General features: G+C 42.1%; 2 protein-coding genes across 3 annotated transcripts in view; one reads left to right on the forward strand and one right to left on the reverse strand.

Moving 5' to 3' along the window:
• LOC135259944 (receptor-type tyrosine-protein phosphatase delta-like) overlaps nt 1-27,545 on the reverse strand; it is a 550,399-nt gene that overhangs the window by 519,251 nt on the left and 3,603 nt on the right. The window lies entirely within an intron of this gene.
• Nucleotides 20,896-27,353, forward strand: LOC135259946 (uncharacterized). The gene is made up of 6 exons (XM_064344914.1): nt 20,896-21,545; nt 22,041-22,214; nt 23,300-23,542; nt 23,942-24,044; nt 24,899-25,003; nt 26,240-27,353. Exons 1-6 carry the CDS (start codon nt 21,482-21,484, stop codon nt 26,349-26,351), a joined length of 801 nt encoding a protein of 266 aa, XP_064200984.1. The 5' UTR covers nt 20,896-21,481; the 3' UTR covers nt 26,352-27,353.

Here is a 27,545-nt window from a genome sequence, read left to right on the forward strand (position 1 = left end):
CTGAAGCTTGGGGATGTATAAAGCCAGATTAGGTTAATCCAGGTTTCTGCAGGAAGTTATTATTTTGTGTGCCAATAGGGGGCAGTATTTCCTCTACACAAAGCAGACCCAGTGTAGTGATGGTAAAACGGAGTTGTGGAAGGCATATTTTTGGAGATTACCTGAGATCCTACCTTGTTCTCTGTAGACATGGAAGTTCTCACCACACTGGCAAAGCTTGTGGGTTTTGCTAGTTTCCTGGCCAAGTTTCAAATTTGGCAATCTCCCATTTAAACTGGCAACATAAATCCAATTCTATCCACTTCAGCTTTTGCATGGTGAGTACTCCACAGAATTGTAGCTGTGATTCTCCCAAATGGGTGCTACATCTTGGTGGAGGGGGTTTAATGAGTCAGTGTGAAGGGGATGGTGATTCAGAACAGATGCTTTATGAATACAAACCATTGTCATCATTAATTTACCAACTCAACATGAACTCTAATACAGTCGTAACAAACCGGAGATCTAGCATCCTCCAGGTTTTCATTTCAATTATAATTTGGCACACCTGATTCCACTAATTAGCAGGTCAACGAGATCTCTAGCTGTTGAATGAGGTGTGCTTTCTTCAGGTCAGAATGGAATGAAATCTTTGTTGAGCTGCTAATTATTAGAATCAGGTGTGCCAAATTAGGGTTGAAAAGAAAATATAAGGGATAGTAGATCTACAGGAGCAGGGTTGGTTACCACTGGTTTAACATCTCATTCTAAAGACAGCATCTCCTACAGTACAGTGTACCCATGACTGCACTGGGGTTTATTCAACCATGGGGAAGTTTGCCCCCCTGCTGCCCCACCAACACCACTTCCAGCAGCAGTTCAAGTTTTCCCAGGTGGTCTCCCACCCAAGTACAAACTAAGCCCACACCTGCATAGCTTTAGCTATTCAGCAGGAGCAGGGTGCATGGTGGGATGGCTGCAAGTTTGAGACTGGAGGCCGTTACCATTGAGAAAATAATGTTCATGTGGCTAAAATAACACAATTTATCACTAGAATGTATTTAGAATTCAGTGATAAAAAACGATATTTGGTTAGGCATTATCGCACCCATAACCCTGAGCCAAGGATAAGAGAGTGTGAGATCAAAGCCAGGATGACCTCACAGGACAGAGATCTAATTGTGGTGCACTTTTCTTTGCAAAATGGTCATATTTCTGAACCCGGCCTGTCTGTTAGATGATAACTAAATCTCTAAAGTCCAATCTATCACGAATGATTGAAATTCCTTAAAGTTTTTTTTTCTGTCTGATCCAAGCTGTCAGTACCTCCTGTAATTTTCTAATCTGCATTATCTGTACCGTCTTTGTTCTCTCTTTAATTCATTCGGACTGGTTCAAAGACATGCTAATCAGCCCCGGCCGACCGTCAGGAGACCAATTACCTTCGTGAGTCGTACCCGGGCCGAGGCTGAAAGATTTCGCACCCTTCCGCGATTCCGCAATCAACAAACGATGACCTCGGTAGAAACGAAAGACCGGCGAACGCGGAGAAACATCGCAGACGCCGTCGCTGGAACCCTCTGCCGCGATTGGTCTGCGGTCTTTGAGAACGCGTCTTCGTCACACGCCGATTCCGCGAACTCCCGAGCCGTCGGTGGAAAGCCGACCCTCGGCTTCGCTCGCCGCGTAGACGGCCGATGACGTCGTCCGAAGTCTCGGCAGGACCCGGGCACCACGGCAGACGGCAGACGGCAGACGGGTCTCTGGACGGCCCGGGAGCACGGAACTGTGAAAACCAGGTTAGTCTGCCGCCGGTCTCCGGAACCCACGTGGCCAGATCTCGAGAGAACTCAGAGAACGCCTGGCTTACCGTCAGGTAGGGGCACCGCCGTGCTGCATCAGCGATGTGCATGCCAGGGACAAGCCAACTTAACTACTGGTCAGATTCTCAGGGGGTAGTTTGCGCAAGTGTTTTCTGGCTCAAATTCAGGTAGACGCATTAGCACTGCCTCCATGCACTGATGCTATTGGCCTGAAAAAAGACTGGTGACTTTACCATGAAGTCAGTGGGTTTATCATTCTGAGCTGTACTGGTTTTACCAGCTCGTAGGTATCTCTGGCTGCTCTGCCACTAATCCAGTCAATGGTGTAACTTTAGTCATTAAAACTGGAGTAACAAGGAACAGAAACGACTACAGTTCCGAAAAACACGATCCTCCCCCCACCGCGTCTGTAGCGACCGCGGCCTGACCAATCAGAGCGAGCCGCGGCTGCCCTTTGTGAATGGCGGGGTTGTGCACTTCCCGTGTCCCACCAGGGTGGCGACGCAGTGGCTTTCTCTTAATCAGCTCCCAGCCTCCTACGATTTGACTGATGCTCTCTCCTACCCAGAAGCCCTTGTTGCCTGCGAGCGGCATTGCTGAGTGCGGGTATATTTCTGTTCGCTCCAGGACAAATTTGATTTGACCACAGGGAGGAAACAGTGATTGATGATCACCCCCCAGCACCTGCAGCCAGAGCAATCGGACTGGCTTGTCTAGCGCGTGTGTGTGCGCGTGTCGGTGTGTGTGTGCGTGAGCGTGCGAGTGTGCGTATCGATCTCAAGAGGACAAGCGTTTGAAGCTCAGCTCGCTGTGTTGGTTCAAGTCCTCCATTGTTTGCTGATTACCGGCATTCAGAACAGGAACACAGACAGCTACCATTTTACAGTGCTGTAGAGAATCGGCGTGGTAATTAAAACAACTATTCTGTTAGGTCTCGTGTGCTAAGTGACATTAATCATTATGGTTTATGGGATGATTTACCCCTGGAGCTGCACTGGGGCCAGAAATTAAATAGGAAGCGCTTGAAATTTGTTTTGCACAGTTATTTGGGTAAATTTGTTTTTGCTCTCTCAGAAACAGACCCAGTTGCACATTGGGGGATATGTGAAACGTATCTTCCGAGGCACACATTGGAAAAACATTTGATGCCAGACAACTAATCAGGGAGGCAGACAATAGGATAATGAACTGCAAGATGCATGTTAGATTACGCAATGGGCGGTTAAATTTTATTATTTTTTTAAAGATCGCAGGATCTTCGCGGTTTCTAAAAGAACTGCCTGAGTATTAAATGCGGGGGCGCCATCTGCTGGTAGGTTTGGAGAATGGCACATTGATGAGCCCTTTGCTAAACTCATCCGTGTCCTACAGCCAGAACAAGAATTACTCCTGCAAGGGCTGGGAACTGACAAGGAGGTAATTTATGTCTTTGAATTATGAGTATACCAGCTCAATGAAGGCCAATCCATGTTTTATAACAGGATCTCTCTCTCTCTCCCTCACTCTCCCTCACATCCACTCCAGCTTCATTTTCATGGGTTATAACATGATAGATCTTGGATGTATTCATGATCGGGCAGCTGATTTATCTACTAATACTACCTCACCCCGATCCATAAAATGTCTCTCTCTGACAGCGAGTCAGTTTCTGTGTCACCGGTACTTTATTACGGTATGAGATCACTTCTTTTTTTCTTTTTTTTGCTACCTATTTGGAAGCAAGTGACTTTCCAGGTACGCTATCTCTTCCCCATTACTGAAAACAAACAATTAGAAGAGAGCAGAATGCTAATGCTGCATGCTACATGGAAAGACACAGTTGACATATAGCACACTTCCCAAAGAAAGTAATTTACTGCCCTCGTACAGAATACACCACTATGGCTACTTCAAATGTTATGTAAGTAAGCCCTTGAGGGGTGGATTCAATAAGCCCAGCGATGTGACTGAGGAAAACAGACAAGGACAAATGTCTGTGATTTCTGTGACAGCCATTTTCCTGCACTGCTAATTCTTTGGGGAGGGAAGAGAGCAATCACGGCGAATGTCACGGAAACACAAGGGTGAGGGCGTGACATCACAATGGAATCAGGACGACTGTGTGACATGACAATTGAGTCGGGATGACTGTGTGACATCACAATGGAATCGGGACGACTGTGTGACATGACAATTGACTCAGGATGAGTGTGTGTGTGTGACATCACAAGAGTTTCTTGACAGGGCATGAATTAAAACACTCGTCATCCAGGTTAGGAAAAGGAGTGAAGAGTCTCACACAACCAATGTGGAGCACAGGCTTGCATTGCCCTTCAGCTGGGTGAGTGTGGCAGTGTGAATGGCTGCACTCCACATTGCTAAGCAGACAGTACTGAGATGGATGGGCAGGTACAGTGATTATCCTGTGATCTACTAGCATCTCGTCCTGGGAGAGCCTTGCAGGCCGAGCTCATTCACTCCATGTTAACTGAGCCATTCAACCATTTACTTCCCTTACTTAATAAAAGCGTTCTTAATGTTTCTTTCTTTAAAAAGGAGTGCAGGCAGTCTACTTGCCGTATATATTTTTCTCACTTTATTCAGACAGGGAGGAAGCAGAGAGGATTACAAATAGAGATGGGATCACAGTACCGGGGCTACGCTAGGGAATCAACCCCCAGACCTAATGGGGGAGGTTCCTTTTTCGAATGAGAGTTAGGTGTGCTACAATGCCTTCCCATTTTAATATTTGCATTTCTAATCTGGACATGAAATGCCAGGGTTTTGTATATGAAATTTAACTGGACGTATCCGCAAATACTGCTTACATTTTGCTGAGAAGTATAACTGAAACATTTTTTTGTCCATCCAGGCACTTGACAAAAACAACTGCCATATTTTCAAAATAATGTGACAGGTATGTCTGTTAAAAACGTAGAAATGAGTGAAGCATTAAAACTGAGTATGCACAGTCACTTCAGAAGAATATATTCAGACTTGTTTGAATGGCAGGACATAGAGAAAAATTCTCCAATGAAAAAACGATTTCGGCATTCCTGCAGATATTAAGTTGTAATTCCTCATAGATGTTTCGCAAATTTACTATCATGTGTAAAGCGGATTTTTTTCTCCTGGTAGACCTAATTATTTGTGTGCTATTGAGCAGTGGAGCGTGATACATTTACAGTGTTTCTCCTCCTCAAAAACAAGAGGAAAAAGCACCACTGCAATACAATAAACTAAAGCGTCTAATACGCACCCCAGAGCACGTACCAGTAGGGTGGAATGTGGAAAAACGTGCGCTCCACTTACAGATATTAAACGTCTGACACCGAGCTTACGTCACGGCGAATTTAGGCCTCGGAGATGGAACGCAAAACATATAAACGTCCAATTATAGTTGCATCAAAGCGAGACCGAATTAAAAATTAACAACAGCGCCTTGCGTAATCCACAATGGCGAGTTGCATAAGTGCCCCAAATAAAGATAGCAGACAGTGTATCATCTTGTACCAAGGGGGGTCTTGGTGCAGACAAATGCACTCTCAGAGAGCTTAGGTTACTCTGATGGCAAGGTGCATTTTTGGATTGGATGTGTACAGTACAGAACAAAACGGCACTAAAAATCATACATTTGAGATTGTCGGTGTTACTGCACTTCCTCGTGGTGCGGTTTTATGATTTGTCCTTTGTGTATCAATGTCTTGTGCAGTTTGGGCCTCTCATGTTTTTTGTCTCGTAAATGGAGAGAACAGGATGATGCCAAGTTTGCTATATTCCATAGGATAGTGCACAAAGAAACCTCTCTTTAACCATAAATAAAAAATATGTTCCTGAACATCAAATCCCAAAAGAGCACTACCACCCTCAGAATCAGACTAGCCAAATATTGCAACTCTTATTGCAGATCTGCTTATGCCGTTCCAGCTCTTGGCATTGGCAGAGACTGAAACGATTGTACCTAACTTTCAAGTTCTATTTGATAAAATCCAAACAAATAATTTAGTAAACAAAAATGTTCAAATTTCTCGAAAACAACTTTTCATCAAACGGCTCAAGGGCCATTTAGCTCTGTTCTGTCGTTTTTAGATGATGTTGTTTGTTCATGTTTTCGCATAAAACACAGCTGTTGTCACAGCTGTAGGTGAGTTTTCCCGAGTTTCACATTTCCCAGCATGCTTTGCACACATTCTTCGTACAACTTGCGAGCTACGGCAAGTAGTTGTCATAATCTCAAATAAATCTCACGTAAATTAACCTTAAAATCAATCAGGACTCAGGAGCTGGGGTTATCAAGTGGCTTAACCAGATAAACTACTGTGTGTCAGTGCAGTGTATACGTTTCAGCATTCACCAGGCTGGTATTAAATCCTAACAGTGCAGGGTTGCCTGTCGAGGGAGAGTCTTAATCGTCTTAGTCTAGAATCGTCTCTGCATCACTGCAAAAAAAAAAAAAAGAATGACTCCTATGGTGCATCAGATGCCTGCAGTCTGCCTGAACAAATTGAGGCCTACATGAAGTGAAGTCATCTGATGCAATTACAGGACCGCTCTGGCTGCAGAGTGAAACTGAGCTTTTGGAGAGTCTCCACGCATGCCTGCTCTCCCCCAGATTAACTAAAGACGTTGAAACGATGAGACGGGCCTGCGGACATGTTTGGCCGTTCCAAATTAGGAGAAAGAAAAACGGAATACAATTGGGGTGAAAAACATGAGTAATAATTCTTATTACTGTATGCCACTAAACATCCCCTCCACCAGTGGTAACCAACCCTGTTCTTGGAGATCTACTGGTCCGGATGGTTTTCACTCCAACTCTAATAAGGCACATCTCATTCAACAGCTAGAGCAGGGCTGTCCAATCCTTTCCCTGGAGATCTACCGTCCAGTAGGTTTTCATTCCAGCCCAAACTAAGCACACCTCGTTCGACAGCTAGAGATCTTGTTGACCTGCCAATTAGTAGAGTCAGATACACCAAATTATTGTTGAAAGGAAAACCTGCAGGATGGTAGATCTCCAGGAGCAGGGTTACCACTGCTCTACACTCTATAGTAGTCTTCTGCATACTGCCCTGGAAGACACAAGGAGAGCGAGCAAATTAGTAATATTAAGTATGTAACGATTTCTGAAGCGTAACAGTGCAGTCATATGTGCAAATTATCTTTCTGCATCGTGTGGGTGAAGGAAATGTTCTTCAAAATGTGTGCAGAGCAGTATTCATGTATGGATATGCAAATCTATTTATTTAATAAAAATGTATTCCAACATTACATAATATTCTTACATGTTTATGAACATCAGAGTTCTGGCGTTTGAGCAACTGCTCAGTACATTTACCGAATACAATTTTGTTCTGACATTATATTTGGCATGTAAAGAGTGTCAACAGACATAATTTCAAGGCAGTTACGATGTGTGCCTTGTCCTTGTCACTCAGAACAAATGTTTGCCCTATACTAATTCACTCACTGTGCCATTTTTTAAAATTAAACTGACATGCCGCCATTGTGTTTTTTTCCAGATCAAAAGTGCAAACGGTGCCGATGGATTTTACTAAGGAAACTGTCATTGTATTGCACACTACCTAGCAATCAGATTCCTTTGCAATCAGTGCTGATATATAGATTAGCATGCAGCTCAGTGTGTTTAGCTTTCTTCTCATTAAGGACCTTTCTCTGGGTAGATTTAGCCTCCTTTTCTGGTTTAGATTTTACTGATTTATGACTGTTTTTGAGTTGGCTTTGGAGACATGTAAACTTGTGACAGAAAAGCCATCACCCATTAGACATTACAAGGAAATAGCACTGGATCGGAAATAAACTGAAAGTGGGTAATCCATGTGTACTAATCTGATTACCTGAAAAAGATTTAGGAATGCAGTTTCCAAATGGGATTTCAGAGTGTACTGCACATGGTGGAGTTTACGCACTTAAATGGGGTTCGTTGTCCACTGGGAAAGACTCCGAAAAATAGGATTTTCGCAGAAGAAATATTTCAAAAAAAAAAATTCTACAAAAACAGGAACTGCAATGTATTTAACATGTTCTTATACCTCATCGGCAGTTTCAAGTGAAATATTTTGAGTATCAGCACACGCACTGATACTCAAATTATCAGTGCGTGTAGCCCCATATCAGCTTTTAAACATAACAACTTATAACCAAAAAAAATAAATAAATAAAAAGATGTTGAACGATCAATCAGCATCCCTTCTTTTTCAGTTCTTCAGATTACCTTGTCTGCATTGCTTTTTTAGCACAACCTCTGCATTAAACTTCTTCTGATTTGAGTGAGTTGTATCGGGGGAGCGAGGGGTGACATTACAGTGAGTGAAGAAGTATTTTCAGCACAAACCCTTCCGTGCCCTGATGAATCAACCACCAAATGCAACCGACAACTATTTGTCAAACACTGGCCTTTACAGAAAAGGTCAGATTTTTCCTCTGCACCATGCAGAGCTATCATTTTTAGCTTGATCCTGCTAGTCCTAGCTTGTTATCCCTTATGACACCACACACAGTGCACACTACCGCACTTATATACTCATATTAGAGTTTTGTAGATTTTTTAGATGAATGGATGTGCAGTTTTTCCTTTACCCATTATTGCTTGCAAATGTAGTGCCGACGTGATTTACACAGATAAAAGATACAAGGTAGATAAAGATGTAAAATCAGGGATCATGAATACATTGACATGTCTATAGCCTGAGATATCTTTATGGTCTAGCACAATGGGTCTGCTTTTATACTTTTGTCCAGGATGGGTGAGAATACATATTGTGAATAGCACTGCATGGCAATGTTCATATGGCACTTACTGTTTGCATTGTTGATCCAGTGATGGGACATTGTCACTATAATTGTGGATGTGTAATTGGCTTGTAAAGTGTTCTTCTCTTTTTTCTACATGTATTCTTAAGAGTTTGTTAAAAATGTCCTGGGGGGGTTTCCTCAGTGAAATTTAATTTTAGATACGGAGACGAGGCGGAATGACGAAATAAATTGTGCCATTTATTTAACATTCTCTCTTTTCTCAGCAGATTGACGACTCATGAAAATAAGCCATAGTTTCAGTGAACTTGGGAGCTTCCGCTGGTGTAAAGATTGAGAATAAGTTGAATAATGCTATATGAGTTGAGAAACCACCAGTCATTTGTTTTATACGTGTGTGTGTGTGTGTGTGTGTGTGCATGCATGCGTGTGTCTAATAAGTGGTCATTTAAATGCAATATTTTTTTCCCCCATTCACAGCAATCTCTTCATTTTTCTCCTGTGGTATGTGCTATTTTGTTTAGGTTCAATAAGCAAAATATTCTTTGTAGAACAAAAACAATTCAAGTCTCCCCAGACCACCAATGGCTTTCGCAATATTGCACAAGTGGCTGAGAAAGATGTGCAAATATATTAATTCTCCAGCCACAAAGAAAATAATAGACCGCATTCCCCGATGGGGAAGTTTGCTTTTGCGGCATCCAGAGTATAGGAAAATAATGATAGCCAGTGATAACACCACACAGCACAAACTAAAGAAGATCCGTGGACTAATAAACAACGGACAATAAAAAAATAAACAAAATTTTTTTAAACTAGTGAAATTTTGCTGGACTACATCAGTGGCAGCAAAGAAAATCTTTCGGAATTAAACTCATTCACTTCTGTTTAGTGTACTCACTGACTCAATACCAACCCGCATTGACAGAAAGCTAGTCTTTTGATGAAATTTTAATTCATACCTAGACTTCATCACCTGTCTGTGGCTATTTGGAAATGCAGTTGTGATGTAATGAATGATTAATTCTCCAAACTGTGAAAAGAGGGGAGGAGTCCTTAACTACTGACGATTATTTCTGTATGATCTGCTATCATATATTTTAACCTAGACTGGTACATTTACATTTACATTAAGGCATTTAACAGGTGCTCCTACCCAAGGGGGCTGACATACATGCATACTTATAGGTTTAGACAAAGAACAGAGCTGATTCCAAGCCATCAGAGACCACCAACAGCAGCACTTATCTTAACATATTAACATAAACATAAAATGTAGTGGCACAATAGGTGCAAAAGGGTGAAGAATGTAGTGCAGGTTTAGGAAGCAAGTGGAATAGATGATGTTGTTTTAGATTTAACATAGGCCAGCAAACCCATGCTAAATCTGCATCACGTAAGCTGTGTGTTGACATTTCAAATTCTTTTGAATTTTTTGCAGCACTTTTTTCCCTGTGCAATGCCTCCATTTTAGTAGCAGCACACAAAAAGAATTAACAGTCAAGGGCACGCAAGCCAACCCTATTAGTCCGATTTGAAATCATTTGAAACACACGAACCTCGGGGTAATTTCAAGAACAAACAACCAACTAGCGCAGGCACCGAGCAGCACACTGTTATGCAAAACATCTCTAATAGTTTCCAGTTGTATTGTCAGGGCACAGCTACTGGGGGTTTTCTTATAAAAAATTAACCGCCCCTGATGTCGGAGCAGGGATGTGTACTGGTGGGCCCCGGTAACAGGATGTTAGTTCATTCAAAGGTCACTCCCCCACCGTACCAGCCCAGAAAAGGAGGCCACGAGGACAATTTTTTGTTTTTAGAAATGTACAAGATCAATGCCAGAGCGAACATTAAGGCCGGGAGCCAAGCGGCCTTTACAACCGACGGAACACTTCAGTCTATTCTAAATACTTTAAAAAGATCAATGGGAGACGACTTTCAAGCCAATCTCCAGCGCCAAGGCCAGATCTTAATCGATACGAGCGCCGCTCGACCGTTTCCATTCGGCCATTTTACATGCGACTAATTAATTTAATTAATGTTCTGTATAGGGGGGGAGGGAACGATAGACTGTGACTTAACATTTACAAACACAATTCAACGGAATGTTTTTGAAAGGTTGGAAATGATTAGTATCCTTTTCTCCATAGTCTGCCAGAATTAAGAGCTAATTTCAACGTCTTGTACTATACCCGAGATGTCATGTCTTGATACAGACATTGCAAAATGACTTTTAGCAGCGGGAAGAGACGGTAAAGCCCAGCACATCTCCACAGGGTGACAACACTAAAAGCTGCCGCACACATGTTTAAGGCATTTATTAATTGTTTACCGCTGGGACTGGACCAGCTGGTGTGCTGCCAGAAAACTTACTTTGAGGGCCACTGAGAATTGGCTTTCCCAGACAGCTGCCTTTCTTGAAAAAAGATAAACTACTGTTAAAGTAACTTTATGATGTGTGATGCAATAACAATGTCGCTGAAATTCCTAAGGAACAAACTCAGTGTCATTGCTGTAGTTTTGTGTTGATTTGCTCATAATGTTCAGTTCTTGGGTCTCTTTGGAACCATAAACCAGATTACCATCAGCATCCAGTATTTACACACATGATACCTGCATGCCGTTTTAATGCAGAATATATACAGTAGCAAGTCCCTATTCAACTAACTTTCTTAACTTTAATGCAGTGATTTAGTGCATATGCCACAAGTTACAAAATTATTCCCTGTCAAAAGTGACATAGTATGCAATTCAATTACATAAAACTTATTTTCTGGACCACAAGCTAGCCTACAATATGCACGAAGTGCCATAAAATATACATGATCATATGGATGAACGAGTCATATGTGGAAGCCTTAACTTGCTTGGTTTGGGTACTGATACTGGGGAGGTAGATCCATGCCCTAAGGAGCACCTCTGCTGTGATCTGATGAAATAGTCACACGCATGTGGGGGGGAAAAAAACACCTTGACTGTGGGAAGCAGGCGAGACTGGACGGGGATTGGTCAGACACAAATCCCACGAGCGGGAGACCATAAGCTGCTACAAGGAGAGGGAGAGCTAAAGAACCCGTTTGATCTTTGGCTGAGGATTACTCCAGGAGAGAGAGAGAGAGAGGGGGGGAAAGTACACCTTCACAGTGTGTTGTTCACACTCAAACACATTCAACACTTTCAACACAACTCTTTAAAGGAGTGAAGAATAAGTGTCATGCTGGCAATGTTAGCAAAGTTAATTTAGCTGATTAAATCTCATTAATTTGGAGGTATACCACAGCTTTTGACCATTCGAACAATTATAGAAAAGGGAGTTGGTCCTCTCCCCGGCAATTGTTTCAAGTCTTAATGAGACATGAAAGCCTCATATTCCAAAAACATAATCCAGATTTTCATATTCCATTAACATAAGTTTATCATGCTTTTGATTATGTATGTGACTTGATCTGCATTTTAATTGCTTATACTTTTAGGCCATACTGATAAGGCATGATGTGCAAGATTACAGTATATGTACGCCAACCTCAGACTGAGCATCTAACGCGTCATCTTAAATATGCATCATAAGTCCCATGTCTTTTAAATAATTTTGTTTTCAAGGATTTATTTCAAAACATCCCCCAAAGTTGCACTGCAGATAATTTCTCATAGCTGCACAGGGTGAATTATTTATTCAAATGTGGGTGATGATAATGTTTAAATAATGTCTGCTTTTGTTGTTGCTGCCGCGGATTTTTGATTTGCATTGAGGTCAGTGTCTTCTGATGGTGTTGTTTTCTATGGCTCCTCATCAGTTCCACGTATCGCAACGCTTACTGGATCGTCTACTGTTTACGCCGTCAGCATTTGAATAAATACAAAAGTATCGTTCTCACAACACAATGGAATTTATGTTGTTCATGCACATGGTAATAAGTCCCGGCCCTGAATCCCAGTTCTTAGACTAATAAAGTGTGCGGCGAGGTTGTTAGCAGCTGCTTTTATTTCCATTTTTAGCGCTCCAAAGAGCGATCGTACTTGCCTACGCTCGGCTGGCTCGCCCAAGCCACACCTCTCGAATCCCCAGATTAGGCGTATCACAGCCCGGCTTCTCTCGAGAGGTTCGGGACTCTAATTATGAAGAAATATGAACGGGGAGGGACCGTCGCCGGTCGCCGAAAATTTCATTTTAATTAATCTCTGGCAGAAATCAGCAGCTCGGCGACACGACACACATCGCAGCCCAGAAGTGGATCCAATTTTCTGTCTCAATAGGCATTAAATTAGCAAGAACATTTTCGCCATCGTCACCCTGCGCACATAACGAACGGAACACATTTGGGTAAGTGACATTATGAAGAGCTAACAAATGGCTTGCGACCGCGGATGAGGTGCGTGTAGCAGGTCAGTTATCCCCTTGGTAATCTGTCACGGAGCCAAGGCACGGCATTGTACAGCAAGACGGATCTGGAGAGACTTGCAAGAGCTGAATGGGAAAGACAGAAGTAATTTCTATTCAGTAATACATCTCTTTTCAGGTTAAACAAAATTCTTTGAATGTACTAGCTGGGATTCACGAGCAGAGGAAAGCAGCACACGCAAGCACACAGAAACATACACACACATACATGCACACACACACACACACAGAATCACACAAAGGGTACAAGGTCGATCAATCATATTCGGCAAATCCCAAAATGATCGGAGGAATGGCAGGCAGCCCTCAGCCTTTGCGGTGAAAATTATTCTACGACACATTTCTACACTGCCTAAAAAAAAAAAAGACACTACACCCCCTAATAGGATGCTAACTCCTGCCCTGGGATCGAGCCAGCACACTTCCACTGAACCCAGGTCACGTAATTCACACAACTCAGTCCAGCGCTTTGATCTTTTTCCCTCTTTAGAAATCCCTTTGTTCACCTGGCTTTGTGCTTAAAGACAGCTGCATGATGAAACTAGCAGGTGATCAGGAGCGTCTGAGCGCTAAATGCAATCTGAGCTCCCGTATGCGAGTCTGAGAACTATAAACAGGAATACAGCACTGGGTAGTGCAAAATATCACTGTAAATCATGAACAGCATCTCTGCATCTGTACAGACACACACACACACACACTCATATATATATATATATATATATACACACACACACACACACACACACATACACACACACACACATCCTTTTCCTATCACAAAGTGAACCCAGCACACCTGAAGGCCTCATACACTTAATCTTCCACGTAGAGACACAAAGCACTTCATCACCGCAGCTGATAGAGTAAGGTGTAGTGCTAATTGCTATTAATGTCTGCTACAGTCGAGTCCATAATGGCAAGGCTGCCCCCATTTTGGCTCCCGGTGATATACTTCACATCTCCCGTAATTTAATTCCTGGTACCAGGATGTTGGGAACGAAGCCATTTCGCTCTGACTGCAGGTAAGGCACTTGCTGTTCTCTGCTGGGGCCAAAGATGGTTAAAAAGCAATCAAGTGATAAAGAAGCAGTGGCAGTTTATCTTTTTTTTTTATTGCTAAGGCCCGGGTCAGTGGAATAGTTCTCTTTAAATTATTGCTATGTAAATCACCCAAAGTGCTTTCGTATTGGGAACGGGCAGATTTAGGGAGCAGGGAAGCTGCTAAATGGACAGTAACCCAATATGCAGGGAACTTGAGAGGAGCAGGGCCCGACGTTTATCAGCATCGATGCCCCATAAGGTTGAGCCAATCTTATTTACGGTCCTTTTTTTCCACCACGGTATGGATACCCTCCAGAATATGGACATGCAGAGCAGAATAAATGTTGCTGTCAAGCAGAGCGTAATGGAACCAAATGACAATTTATGGGGAGACGCTCAACGTGACGTAAATATTGATACGTGGAAAGAAACTGCATTTGTACAGTCTGGTGGAAAAAAACAAAAACAAAAGTCTTCCTTGCCCTGCTGTTAAGCAAGCTTCATTTAACCCTTTGAAGAGTAGGTTTTTCTGAATGGTTTTCTTTTGTTTTGTTTTTTTTGTTCTAGAACATACCTTTCCACTACCAGTGGTGCTTGTTACATCAGCATTAGAACGTTCAGTTAAGAATATCTGTGATCTTACACCATAGAAGGTTAAACAGTCAATATCTGTTTGTGCTACGTCACACTTGATGCACCAAACACATCCGCTGAGAATCCCAGCGTCGCCCCCGACGACAGACTGTGCGTCACGTGGGCACGTTGCAGTCATAATCTGGCCTGGCGGGTTCAACCCCTCGCCAACCGCTCCCCACCTCCCACCCAACCGAGCTCCCGATGCAGACATTTCGCTCCTCCGTGTGGCCTACAGCAGCTCCCTGCTGGCTGCTCTTCCTCCTCGCCAATGCCACCAGGCCTCCTCATCCTCAACGCGAACGCCCGCCCGCCCGACAGACGTTCCATCTTGCAACTTACGCCCACGCCTCCCCCCCTCCCTCGTCTCTCGCCGCTGGCTTCGAATCTCGGCGCGCCTTGGAACTCAGACCTCAGGGGCCTGTGCTCGAAGCTCGAGGGGACAAATCCTTCCCCCGCCACGGGCATCAGACATGAAGGGCACAGCATCCCCCTTCCGGAGATTGAAAGGGTACAGCTACCTACAGACATGAAGGATTCAGGTCCCCCTCACCTACAGATATCAAGAGTATGGCTACCCAAAGACATCAAGGGTACAGTCTACATATAGATATCAAGGATATGGCTACCTACAGACATCAAAGGGACAGTTGCCCCCTGCCTAAATATATCACAGGTTCAGCTACCTACTGGTATCAAGGGTACAGCCATCTACTGGCTTCAAGAGGACAGCTCGGTCCCACCTACCGACCTTTCACACCTGCATGAGCTCCGTGTTTAGCAGCCTGTGAGTGTTACCCACCTGAAGCCACAGGCTAGCCTTTCTCACAGCTCCACCAGGGGTGGAACAGGCAAACTGAGCCAACAGAGCCGCAAAATCGCTAATGACGCTCAGGCGCTAGCTGAAAGCTCACCCTTTCTCACGGCAACATAGGCCTGAGCTGCAAGACATATTATACCTCTCCATACTGATCTCGAAACATGCCTTCTTAGGGTAAAACCTTATGGTTAAAAGGTCAGTGGTAAAACAACTCGAATATGATCTTTGCTGGGCTCTTCTGTACTCTGTTAGAGTTATATTAACACTGGAGATTTTGCTGTGCTGCTCCTTAAACTCTAAAGACAAAAACCACAGATGGATGTTCGACCTGCGTGAAATGCAATTGTGATGTAAGCAGCGCAAATAGCTGTGTTTATTGTTATTTGATCAACTTTGTTGTACTTTGCAATTAGGAAAAGTTTATTTTTGTGCAATAGTAAATTAATATATGCCAATGATGAATTCACTGTGCATTGATTGTTTCTGTTGAGCTTGATGCATGACTGGGATGCTTAAGGTGCTCTGTGATTCTTAAAACATGCTGGACACTTTAAGTGATGAAGGTCTTCCTTTTGCTCGCTGAAAATGTTAATAAATACCCGTGTCTTATGGCTAATGCAACTTTTATTCTCACTATTTGGTGATACTTACTGTTCTGTACTTTATGACATTCACATTATAAAATGCAATTTATGTGTGTGTGTGTGTGTGTGTGTGTGTGTGAATATCACAGCAGTTTAATACATAGCAATCTAAAAATAGCAATACTGCTTTTGATTTTTTTAAACTAAATATGGCAGTCCTGCATACCTGTGAAGCAATCACAAGAGGATGGCTGTTTTATTTGATGAAACAGAGACCTCTGCTGGTGAGTTATATTGTATCATTTACTCAGCGGTTGAAAATATGCAATTAATCACCTACTATATGTACAAGTGTAAATGTCAGAGCTGGAGTAAATCATTTTTTATGATCTTTTCATTTTCATCTCCTGTGATCTTGTCTCACTAATGGGAAAGAAACAGTTCTCGTTATTCTCTCTGTTGAAATGACAAACCAGGGAAAAATCTCTCATCTCTGTTCAAAGATTAGGACTGCCAGACTCCTATTCTCAAGTGGCATACGCAATCTATTTGTAAATACAACGACAATACAAAAAAATACAACTCATCAGATCAGAAACACACGGACACATAAATTCTGTTAAATATCACAGTCTAGCAGGGTAAGAAACCAGAAATGGTTTTTCATGTGTTAACCATATATTTCTTCATCTTATTACAACTGGCTATCGTGCATAACCTTCCCAGTGAATCCTGCTATGTCCTGACTGTGGGAAACAATACGTGTTTTCCCAGGGGGCCAGGAGTACGGTGCGAGGATTTGGACCGGGCCGACGGAGAGGGCTGTCCCCCAGGCTGACTCTGTTCTGAATGGAACTGCGTTTCTATCCCTGCTTCTAACAGGTTGTTCGTGGGCGTCGCACAGGATGCGCTGCGACAGAATTCTGCTCGCCATGGCGATAGATGCTTGGTAACGCATCACCAGTTTGGCACAGCTAGCCCAAGCTAGGTGTGTTATAAAAAGCTACTCAACGGGCCTGCGAGAGATTATAATAAGACAATAAGTGCATACTATAAAGTGTGTTTTTGTGTATCAGAGAGCGGGTGTGTGCATGTGTGTAGCTGTGCATTTGTGCATGTGTGTGCGTGCGTGTGTGTGAGAGAGCTGAAATGTGAGTGTGTGTCTGTGCATAAGGTTTGCACTTGTGTGCGGGTGTATGTGCATGCATGTGTCTGTGCATTGGTGCAAGCGTGTGTGCATGTGCATAGGTTCTTGTGTGTACACATGCAGTGCATGCATGTGCCTTGTGAGTGCGCGCGCGTGTGTGTGTGTGTGTACGCGTTTGTGCTGTCTTTGTGTGCCTCAGTATGTGTCACTCCACATATGCTCTTTATTTTTCCTTTGACAGCATTGCTGAGCATCAGAGTCAGCAGACCTGCTTCCTGCCCTGCATGGAGACAGAGAGAACCTGTCCCATGACCACTCACCTCCCTGAGGGGTGCATTCCATCCCCCTCTCCCACCAGCCCCCTCCCTCCCCCCTCCCCATTCCCCACCACCCCCTGCATGCCAAAAAATACAGCAGCATTATAGTCACAAGGCATGATTCACTGCAGTTCTCCTTCATTCTTCAGTGCTTTGAAGTAGACTGACTCCACTTAGGGGTCTTTTTCTTTTCTTCATGAGTAATGCATCTAAGAATTCTGGCTAAGATATACCCTTATTGGAATAATTTCTGTTTAGAATGCATAACACAATGATTTTATTGTGCCGATATAGAGTAGGGCACTATGAGTTCAAACATATGGTGTTGCGTGTTTATTATGTGGAGTGTCGGGTTGCAATAGATTTAATTTTACAAAAAAAATTTAATGTTAAGTAAGGCCTTTTTATTGGTTAGTGATAAATCCTCACTTTCCCCATTCAAAATGTTTCTGGAATGCTTCAGTATGTGGCAGACTGCTGTTTTAAAAAGGATGTTCTGACAGTCCTGAAATGGTTTCATCTTCCCCCCTAATCAGCACTTCATATTATTAGAAAGTGAACTACTTACAGTCCACAAATACTGTTCAGTTATTAAAAGCAAATGTGGGACAGCATAAATTCTTAATTATAACTCCATTCCCTCACATTTTCTGCAAGCTTTCACTTTGTCTTCACTGCATGCAACAGAGGACTTTCAGATCTCTGAGCTGTTCTGGCTTGGAGCTCTTGCAGAAGACTTTACAGGATATCCTTTTAGGATTCACACTTTTTTTTTGGTCTACATTGTCACCGCTGCCTGATCTACTGACAATCGACTCCTTGAGAAATAAAGAGAAGGGAGAAAAGTAAGGTACTCTCTTGGAAGAAACCTCTCTAGGAAGTTTCATTTTGACCTTTCATTCCAGAAAAAAAAAACTGAGAAAGCAAACCACTCAAAAGCTCTTTTCATAACTATTGAACTATACAAATTTGGATACTGTGCAACCCTTTGAGTAACAATATGATATATTCAGGAAACTGTACAGATTATCTTGTGGTTGCAGGTTTGAATCACCACGTGGGGCACAGTTGAGCTCTCGAGCAAAGGTAGTTACAGTACCCTGACCCCCTTTGGAAATGCTCTTTTCTCTCTGTGGAGATGGACCCGGGCACACTCTAGTAGTTCCACATCGCTGAGGATTCCCATTATAAAATGCTCGGGCCAAAATGAGAACTTACATTCACCTGGGACCTGTACCTGTGATGTCAGAAGCAGGCCCGAGGCAGTGTTACTGCAATACAGAACCTAAAGGACTACCGATGGAAACAAGCCAACTTTTCCCAGCTAAGGCTACAACAGTCACTGCACGGATGGACTTGGGGGAGGAGCTTAGGAGCGTGTGTAAAATGGCTAGGAACGTTTGGCCACTACAGTACGCATGTCATATAGCTATTATAGATTACAGATTTCAAATGGAATGGTAAATGGACTGCATTTTATATAGCACTTTTATCCAAAGTGCTTTACAATTGATGCCTCTCATTCACCCATTCATACACACACACACACACCAACAGTGAAAGGCTGCCATGCAAGGTACCAATCAGCTCGTTGGGAGCAGCTTGTTTCACTGATAAGGGTGTCCATTGGGGTGTGTAGTTATGGCATAACCAAATGAAATATGACTTGTCTGGTTTTATAGGATCTTGACAGCAAATAAAATAAAAGGTGACTGATTTGTAAGGCCGTGGCCTCAGGATACAGATGTGCTTACAGAAGGCAACATAAATAAAGTTTAGGATGTATTCATCACGAGCGAGAGTAGGGGTTGGATATCGAGGCTTGTGTCAGAGAGTCATATGAATAGCAAATGGTGTGTGTTCATATTTCCCTCAAAGGCAGGGATTAACTTTAAGCTACAGTCACATCTTCTCACATGATTCCCTACTGAGCAGAGGCACTATTTTTGCAAATAACTGCAGCTGAGTAGGGTCGAGAAAAGGGAGGGGGGGGCAACCCCTGTTCCTGGAGAGTGCCTGTGTGAGTGTAGGGTTTGTTTCCACTACTTAGCCTATCAGTGGGTTCACTCATTGGCTAGACTGCAGTAAAATGCCTCATATGCAGACAGAAGAGCAGCCTTCAGCTATTCTATGCTATGAGCTTATCTGGAAATGTTGCACAAACATCAGTTTCCATGAGTAACTGGGCTAAAGAAACCGGAGTTGTTGTTGGTTATGCAGCTTCAGTTGGATTTTAATTTTTTTTAAAAGGATCATGCCCTTCAGAAATGAGGTTCCTCATTATGGTAAAGAAATGACATGGGGGCGGGGGGTGGTGTGGGCATGGGGCTGCTGTCAGAAACATATGATGTGAAACTGGGGTGGGGGTGGGCAGTTGGGGGGAGCTTAAATACAGCCAGTGGGAAACACAACCAAGTCTTTCAGATACATAGATACATTATAGTATTTTTGATTGACTGGTTTCATGGCAGACTGATTTCAGAGGAGCACTGAATGGTCCAAGCTACCCTTTGACTAAAACTTTTTTTTTTTTTTTCACAACATAGTTGGACTGGCAAAGCAAGGTTCAGCTGCGTTGCCGTGACTACTGTGTGTACATAAAAGAACTGCAAAATGTCATCCACTTGACTGAAAATCAAAAGAACGGAGCTCCACTTCACAGAACGTCTCTAAAAATTGATCATATTCTCACCTCTGCCCTGTGCAAGGGCTTTTGTAAACGATAATATCATGTCATTTGAAGGACTAGACAATAAAAACAACAGGGAAAAACTGTATTTCAGCTTGTGCACGCAAGAGGAGCTCATCTACCAGTGTCAAACTAAATTTGCCTCAGTCTACGCAGGCCCCAAATATGTACGCACAAGGCTTATTTTGTTAGAAATGAGCACAAGAGCATTGCCTCGGCTGTGAAAATCCCGTTACTCAGACATCGGTATGTCCGGAAAAATTAAGCAATCTCACGTGCGCCCCCCACACGCGGGCACCGAGTGGGATTACCTCCAATAATCCCAGCATGCACGGCCACAATTATGAGGCTATACGCAGCCCGGTATCGCAAAGCGCAAGGCGCAATTCACGTGACTGAAGAAATCTTCCTCTTTCTAATGCGGAGAGAAAACATCAGCAAAAATTTATTCTGCTGACTTTACATATGGTGATAAAATCTTTTATGGAGAGCACCTGAGAGAAGTCAGGCTACAAAAATATACATTTAAAGTAAATATGATGCATTCATTACTAGAAAGTATTAAGGGGAATTTAAGGGACTCTGTCAACAAAATCAAACTGAAAAGTCGCTGCCATCATATCGCACTCAAAAGTTTTGGACTGCTGGTTAATGCCTGCATACAATCTCCAGACTCAGTCAGCAAGCAAACACAAGCTGGAGAATAATTATGTTCTCTCAGACTCTGGAAGGAATAATTTGTCTTTAGAATAAATGGACAGCCATAGCTGCTCAGAAATGCAGAACAGACTTTTTCTTTTTTAAAAGCACAAAAATATGAGAAAAGCTAAGCCACCTGTTCAATACCTCTTCAGTATGAACATTCAAATGCAATTTCACTTATTTGCAATATATTACATAAATTCTGTAAATGTATAAATTGCTCTGGATAGGAGTGTCTGCTAAATGCCTGTAGTGTAATGTAACGTAAATACCATCTCTATAATCAAGGTAAAATAAAGAAATAAACACTGCTGTGCACAAAAATACAAAATAATTAACAACAGACACCAGCGTAATAATGGATTTTTTGGGCTTCATTGACTGTGTGAGACACGGCTGTGAATTTTTACAGGTCCGTTCCCCAGACCCCAAAGTATTTCAGATCCACGTGTGAGGTCCTGGGTACTCTCTCCAGACACAGAAAGACAACGTGAAACAGCGACAGACCATCGACCCAACAACACCCCAGGGTCCTCCTCATCGCCAACACTTCAGAGGTCTACCTGCATCGCACAAACCAGCTTGAAGATGGACGCTTCGATCCTTCACGGACTTATCTCCATTTTGATTTTTCAGCCTTGCGAGTCTCATGGTATGTAATGCATGGTTAGTCCCTTTTCAGGCTATTTGCACTTTAATGCATGGCTTATGGTGTAAACAGAAGGATTTTTTTTCAATGAAATATTCTTCATTTTCAAATCTTACATTTCATACACTGACAGACAATTCAAAAGTGTCTGTCAGACGTTTGCTAAATGTGATTGTAGAATTGTTTATGGAAATAATCCAATAAAGATCAGTTTGGTGTACAATAATTCAAAACAAAAATGACCAACATCACAACATCGCCATTCTTCACCTAAGGAATTTGGTCCACAATTTTGCACTTTTCAAGACCAAATTCCCCCCTGTAAAACCCTGTATAAATGTAGGCTAACTACTGTCTGATCGGTACAGCCTTGAACTGAAACTATGCTTTGGGATTACTGATTGCAATAATAATTGATGTGTATTGCAGCTTGAATCAAACAGATCAGCTTGTGTTCGTGTATTTAATTATCCATTTATTTTTGGTGGAAATACAAAGATGGTGCCACTGCAACCCCTTTGGTCTTTGACTTGAATGCCCCACTGGCAGTGATCTCGCAGGAAGAGGGGAAGATCACAGATTTGGCACAGACAGCCCGAACAGGAGCTAACGTTACCGTGGATACAGACACAAAAATGAAGGCCTCAGAGACCACAGAAGCTGAAGAAAAAGGTAACTTTCATCTTCAGTGTCAGTCCTTCAGAGATTTCCCACCTGAGATCTTGATCTCAAACTTGTAATTAATAAATAAATAAGTGAGCAAATAGTGAGCTCAACAAAGGGATATTTGACTCATATCACTATCTTTGAAATATAACTTTAAGATCTCTAGTTCCATGAGCACCATTACATTCTTTAAACAGCAACTGCATATCTTAGATGTAAATTACCCAGAATTCACCATTATAACTCCATAGCAATACATTGCGTTCTCAACCAGTAATGAGTGCAGCTAGGCCATGCATCATTATTACTGGTTTTTGGCTTTTAGACTGAAATTGTCCAATGCAAATCAGGGGCTAATGACCTATCATTCAAAAAGGCATCCCCTCTTTCCCTACACAAATTTCTAGTCTTATTCAGCAAAGTACTTGTGTTAAAACTTTATGCAAGTCACTCTGGACAATCTGATAAATAACAACAACCTGCAGGAGTGGATAATTAATGCCACACCTCCCAGTCATCATCATCAACAACAACAATCCATTCAGAATAAAACCAAAGCCTTCCCCCCTCCCCATTTTTTTTTTTTTAATAATTGGGCCAAAGGAATGTGACAGGCTTCCAGCGGGGGTATGCCCTAAAATGATTGTACAACTGTCGGTCCGTTAGAGGTCAAAATTCTCTTTCTGCTTCACAGCCCAGAGATTAGCTCTTCAGCCACACTTGTGAAACACTCTCGCCAGGGAAAACATTAACCAGACGCAGCCCGTACAAATTTAACTCGGGAGCGAATGCAGTATTCGCAATTTAGATCCCACTCATACACAAATAGAATTTTCTTTGATGAGTGCGAAAGAGGTAAAATTCAAGGTTTCCTCTTTCGAGCAGAGAAAAAACATTTCAATAAGATAAGACTAGGTCTTGAATGGCCGGTGCTTCTCCAGTTGAAAATAATGTCCAGTTAGGATGATGAATGTATGTATTCAAAGGTGTGTTATTACCATGTCAGCGGCTGCTCCCAGAGCGAGGAGATCAGTTTTTGTTGGAATGCTAAATGTCTCCCCCTCATTACACATCGCACCGTCTCACTTCAGCCCCGGGTGACACGTACGTGCCAGTGAGGTCACGAGGCTCTGAGGTCATCGACCTACATGGAGAGAGCAACGCTGGGGCGGCTGAGACAAATGACCTCGGCCAGATCAGCACGTCCAAAGACCGACTCCTGAACACAGGCGCATCGGCCGGGCAAGAGCGACCTGCAGCCGTTCCCCCTTTCCGCGACTCGGACGAGGCTAACAAGAAGCGTGAATCTGCAGAGTCTGAGCTTGATGTGGCAGGTACATGGTGTGGAAAACTCTTAACTCCTAACTCCTCTTGACCAGATAAACAAATACACGAAAACAATGTTTTTAGCTGAACATTCTAATGACGATTTAACAATCACTGCTGGTCATTGAAAGCAATGGAGTTCTAGAATGCCGTGTTAGCAACAACAAAAAAATAATAATAATAAAAGAAATTTCCAAAAAACCTGCTCTTCAAAAGGTTAAAGATCCCAGTAGTTATTATTCTATATATTATTTCCTTGTTGGCCAAGGAGTTTGAAAATAATCAATAAAACTTGAAGGCATATTTTCACCTATATATTAAAGTATGTGTAGACATGACATTAATGTGATTTTAGAACTTTTAGGACAAATCCATCTCTCCATTCATTGGTGTATTCCTTTTCCCAGATCTCGAAACTTGGAGGATTGGCGCAATTTCTGTAGTAGCAACTCTTTCTCTGGGAATCGTTATTGCAGTTTACTGTCACAAGTTCCGAAAAAGAACAGTTAGGTAAGTCCCCACACCTCTCATCGAAAATATACTTTCCCCAAGATACACTAAAATTATAGCAAAGGCCAAATGTCAGATAATGATGTAAACACAGTTAATTGTAACTGGCAGCAACCAAGATCCATGTGTTGAAATCCCATTAGCTGAGCTGAATTTGATTTGTCCGGTTTTCATACCATTAAGGCACCTCAAATATAATAATCCTGGGGGTTTATTAAATGCATGGCACAGACAGTTACTCTCACATACATGAGCGATAGAAAAGCATGAAGGTTTGGTCTCTGAAGAAAATTAATCATACTGGGAAGGCGCTCAGTTCTAATTAGGTTTAATTCTCCATGTGTTATTTTCTTTCCTAATTTACTTTCATTCATGTAACATAAATCTAATTCAAAAGTTAGACACAGGTATGATGTGGATAGTGAAGTCGCAGAAGGGGAAAGGGAACCATTTTCGAAGCATTACTACAAAAAAAGCTGAATGATCACCATCATTCCTTTGAAAGAGACAAATGGACAGTAATTCAATTGAATTATAGAGATGGTTACTTGATTTCCTTTTGTACAGAATAACAGTTGGAAATTGAGGTTACGTTGCCAGACAGCTCCTGATTATTGATCAAATAAATGGTGGCATTCACCATCGAAATGCGTCGCACATTTAGCAGATGCTCTCTGTTTTTAACATAGCATCAAACTTATACAGCTGAAGAAATGCAGGGTAAGGGCACAAGGTACAAAGCAGTACTTTGGGAATTGAACCAGCAACCATCGGTTCACAAGGCCAGTTCCTTAACCATTATACTACGCTGCCGCAGGCCATACTGTTTTATGAAGGTCATGTGATTCCCACAGACAGGAAGTTCCAGTGAAAAACACAGAGGACAGAGAGGCAGCAGAGACGATAAACAGGGAGTCCAACAAGAACATAGTGACTGCTGGGGACAGCTGTGTGATAGGGTAAGTGTGAGCTGCTAGCGTTGAACAAAAAATAAATAAAACAAAAAGCCCATTACATTCTGGACTGTAATGATTTGTTTCAGGAGAAAATACTCAGAAATGTAGTTGTAAGGTTGAAAAGCATTTATATTTACATTTTACCGTACTGTATGAAACGGCTATTAAAAAGCATCTCTCACCTTGAAAAGCTTAAGTATGGGTGATCTGAATCTGAAGTCACGTTCAAATATTATTTCCCTCATTCAAAGATTCCATTATTGTACAGATCGGGGATCTCGTGCTCTGGTCCAGGAAGGCCACAGGGTCTGCTGGTTTTTGTGGTTTCCTTTCAATCAGAAGCTAGTTTAGGCCTTGACAGGGCTTGTGGAGATTTCCACCAATGTGACTTAAATTATGCATGTGTTGTAGCACAACAAAGGCAGCAGACGCTGTGGCCCTCCAGGACTGGTGTTTCAGATTCCTGTTGTAGAGGCTGTGGTTATAAGTCAGTGGTTCCCAACCCTGTTCCTGGAGATCTACCATCCAGAAGGTTTTCATTCCAACCCTAACAAAGCACACCTCATTCAGTAGCTTGAGATCTTGGAGCCGTTGAGCCGCTAATTAGTGGAATAAGGTGTGCCAAATTAGGGTTGAAATGAAAACTTACAGGAGGGTAGATCTCCAGAAACAAGGTTGCGAACCACTGTGGATGGCACAGCTGACTGGTAAGGGTAACAAGCATTAATCCAAAAGACCTCTTTTTAAAGAAGTCTAACAGAAGGAAAGATATTTAGGCTTGGCATTTTAAAAATTGCACTCAGCCTCAGGGGGAACTTATAAGAACACTTATTGTAGCTCGCAATAGGAAATATCAATTTCCCTCATATCCGGGGTTCATAACAAAACTTACCAAAACCTTCAGGGTGTGAACACAGAACACACTTCTTTAAAAAAAAAAAATAAAAAAAAATTCTCCTCTCTCAGACAGCCTCCAAATGGTAGATTTCTCCAGGGAATCGAGGCTGAAAGCCGTTAGGCTGGAATAAATGCGTGGGTTGGACAGTGCACTACACCTCAGCACGTTCTGAAGGCCTGGTAGCTCAGGCAATGTTCGCTTGCAGCGCGGGGGGATGCTAAAAAGAGATCTCCTCGTGAACAAAGGTGTTCTGCAGGTAGGTAACGATAACGGAATGGCGCAGAACAACACGGGGCTGCAGCTCTTCCCTCGCTGACGTTGTTCTTGTTCTTCATTTTCAGGAACGTGTCAAACGAATCCTCAGATCTGACAATGACCAAACAAGAGGCAAACCTGCCAGACATTTCTTGGGATTGTCCCACGGAGGCTGCCAGTTCTCATGATCCATCTTAAGATGTCAGAAACTTTGTGGTTTAGATATTCCCCTCTGCTAAGTCATTTTTTTTATTCCAGTATGTCTAGGAAATGTATGTTGCATGGTGTTTGAGCTAATCTAAATAAAGTATATCCCATGTGGATATAGCTACTTTTATTTGGTTTGAACACATGAAAATAGCTTTATATGTAATCCTGTATGAAAATCATAAAACCCTTCCATATTAAGAATACTCCCAACAAATTCAATTAAACATTGGGATCTTGGTCAGGTCTGTGAGTTCCAAGCAAAATTACCAGCATATAGTGTATGACATCATTCTCATTTTGAGTAAATATTGTTGTTGATGTTACCCCACTTTTGGATCAAGGTACGCCATACAGTTTAGTTTTTCAAGTGATTAGTCCTGTGTTTATCTTTCTCAAAGTGACACCTAACAAGAAACCTGTAAAACGAATTTATTTATTTATCATTTCAACATGAATGCTTCCGAATAAGACAGGTGAATTGTCATGGTTTTTCAGCTGTAAATGTTATGCATTTTATATTTTGTGTGCTTTTTCTGCAGTGTAGGTAAGCTTAAGCATTGAAAAACAGTTCTTCACTTGAGAATTTAATTACTTCAAAACAGCTCATTAAAAACTTTCAGGCTGAACTGGTAACATACAGATTAATGTCGCGATAATGTGAAAACAGATCAAGCATTCCTGTTTCCACGCATCAATAAAACATTGCCATTGATTAATCTGTGAGACATAAATTAGATTGTGTTCGGCGTGATATGAACAGAGCAGCATGACAAACGAGGCATGAAAGCCATTATTTATGTTTTCTGAAAATAAAAACGTTGTTATCTTACTGAATAAAAATAAACCAATTAAAATAACTGTGAATAAAGCAATCGCATTGCACGGCAACGCAGCATTTGGTAACTATACCAACGTCTCTCCCAAGATATGCACAATAAATCAATTGTATCAATGTATATATTAGCACTTTATGCTGTTGATAATGTCAAAGACCTTCTCCAGTATTATTTATTTATTTATTTTTTTTAAGTCACCAGTCTTGGCTACAGTTGTCTTTTCCTTCCCTATGAAGCAGGCATAGTCTCAGAAACTGTAGTATAAACTGAATCGGTACGACTCTGCTGTAAAACAACTTGAATTTCCCTTCTGTTGAAAATGTGATGTGATCACGAGGAGATAAAT

This window comes from Anguilla rostrata, chromosome 7 (assembly GCF_018555375.3).
Source record: "Anguilla rostrata isolate EN2019 chromosome 7, ASM1855537v3, whole genome shotgun sequence".
In the NCBI taxonomy this organism is placed as follows: Eukaryota; Metazoa; Chordata; class Actinopteri; order Anguilliformes; family Anguillidae; genus Anguilla; species Anguilla rostrata.

Excerpts from the sequence above, each read along its gene's own strand:
- LOC135259946 (XM_064344914.1), top strand. The coding sequence starts at position 21,482 with ATGGACGCTTCGATCCTTCACGGACTTATCTCCATTTTGATTTTTCAG. Across the intron at positions 21,546-22,040 it reads TCAGCCTTGCGAGTCTCATG|ATGGTGCCACTGCAACCCCT; the intron begins GTATGTAATGCA and ends GGAAATACAAAG. Across the intron at positions 23,543-23,941 it reads GTCTGAGCTTGATGTGGCAG|ATCTCGAAACTTGGAGGATT; the intron begins GTACATGGTGTG and ends TCCTTTTCCCAG.